This window comes from Terrapene carolina, unplaced genomic scaffold (genome assembly GCF_002925995.2).
Source record: "Terrapene carolina triunguis isolate 2854851 unplaced genomic scaffold, T_m_triunguis-2.0 Scaffold23634, whole genome shotgun sequence".
Lineage (NCBI taxonomy): Eukaryota > Metazoa > Chordata > Testudines > Emydidae > Terrapene > Terrapene triunguis.
Window position 1 is genome coordinate 386 of NW_020687985.1, and position 1798 is coordinate 2183.

Genomic DNA, 1798 nt, shown 5'->3' on the forward strand with positions numbered 1-1798 from the left:
TGTGCGGCGTGTGGGGTCACCCGCCTGTCACGGGCTGTGGGGCAGCACCCAGCCCCCTGTGCGGCGTGTGGGGTGACCCGCCTGTCATGGGCTGTGGGGCAGCACCCGGCCCCCTGTGCAGCATGTGGGGTCACCCGCCTGTCACGGGCTGTGGGGCAGCGTCCGGCCCCCTGTGCAGCATGTGGGGTCACCCGCCTGTCACGGGCTGTGGGGCAGCACCCGGCCCCCTGTGCGGCGTGTGGGGTGACCCACCTGTCACGGGCTGTGGGGCAGCAGCGCCCAGCCCAGCCCAGGCCCTGCGATGTGGGACCACAACCTTTCCTTTGCCCGTGTCCAGCCCATGGGACCAACATCCCAGCATGCACTGCTGCAAGCCAGCTGGCATGTGGGGCAGAACCTGTGTCCCGCCCCCATGGCTGGTAGCCCACCCCTCCTTGGCGTGGCCGGAGCAGCAGAACTGCATGCTGGGAGTTCTGCCCCCGCGGGTCTGAAGCCAGCCTGGCGGGGGGAGCGTTGCATGCTGGGAGCCCATCTCCTCGCCGTGCTGAGCTGGGCATGGCCTGGGGGCACCAGGTGGGCACGGGCTCCTGGCTCTAGGGCCCCAGGGCCCGCTTAGTCCGCGGGGTGAGGGCGGTGAAGCGGAATGGGCTCTGCCCCTCACCCCCTGTGCCCTTGGGGGGCCTCTTCATGAAGTGCCCTTCGCGCTGGGTCCGGTGGGTGCGCGGCCCCCTCTGTGCCCGCCCCTTGCGGGTGAAGCCCAGGAACCAGCCCCGGTGCCCGGCCGACATGAAGGCCGTGAAGTTGTTCTCCAGGACTTCTTCCACGAAGACACAGCCCCGGCTCCGCCCGTCCAGCTGGGGGAAAGAGAGAGACTGAGACAGGCGGGTGGGGGGCATTGGCAGGCGTGGGGGGCCATGAGGATGCAGAAGGGCAGGGGTGTGAGATGCAGGTGGGATGGGGGGATGCGGGATATGGGGAGGGGGCAGGGAGCGCAGGCGGGGGTGCTGTGGGCGAGGGGGGAGGCGATGGGGGATGCAGGCAGGTGGGGGACGCAGGCAGGCAGGTGGGGGTGCTGGGGGTGAGTGGGGAGGCTGGGGGGGCACAGGCGGGGGGACGCCAGCAGATGTCACTGTCAGGCCGCATGAAGCCCCGGCCACAGCGCAGGGCCCGGCCTAGGCCTGGGGGGCGGCTTGGTCATTGTGACCCCCCCGGGGAGGCTGCCAGGCCAGGTCCAGCCCCCCAGTGAGCCTGGGTGCCCCTTGGCCCTGGCCCAGCCACCCTGCTGGCTCTGGGGAGGGGCCGGGGCACTCGCTGGCTGCCCCCTCACCTGGGCAGGGGCTGGGGGTGTCCCCAGGTGGCTCAGGGTGCAGGCCTGGCCCCCACTGCTGGGCTGTCTGGGAGGAGCAGGAAGGGACCGGGGCAGCCTGGGGGTGCTGGGGAGCCCTGGAGGAACAGGGGCATTGTGCCCCCCGGAGCTGGCACGCCTTGCCCAGGGCAGCCCCATACCTTGCCCAGCACCTTCCCTCTCCTGTCCATGCAGACGTAGTAGCCCGTCTCCTTGCCCTTGATGCGAACGTGGCTCCCAAAGGTGTCGCTCTCCACGGCCAGCAGCGCTGCAAGGAGCCAGACGCAGGAGTTAGGAGCGGCTGTGACAGGGAGGGGACATGGCGGGAGGGGGGGAGCAGAGATGAATGAGCCTGGAGCATCCTAGCCTGGCACAAATCCAGGCAAAACTGGGGCTAGGATTGTGGAAGGGCTGCGGGTCGGGAGTGAGGGGCACCGGCAGAGCTGGGGGGGG

At 70.5% G+C, this 1798-nt stretch overlaps 1 protein-coding gene across 1 annotated transcript in view; it reads right to left on the bottom strand.

Annotated features, from left to right (window-relative positions):
• Positions 1-404: 404 nt before the first annotated feature.
• LOC113408757 (fibroblast growth factor 18-like) overlaps positions 405-1798 on the bottom strand; it is a 2633-nt gene continuing 1239 nt past the window's right edge. The window contains exons 2-3 of the mRNA XM_026662156.1: positions 1507-1613; positions 405-854 (exon numbers count right to left, since the gene is read on the bottom strand). Coding sequence (XP_026517941.1) covers positions 594-854; positions 1507-1613 — 368 coding nt within the window. The 3' untranslated portion in view covers positions 405-593. The remainder of the gene's footprint in view (positions 855-1506; positions 1614-1798) is intronic.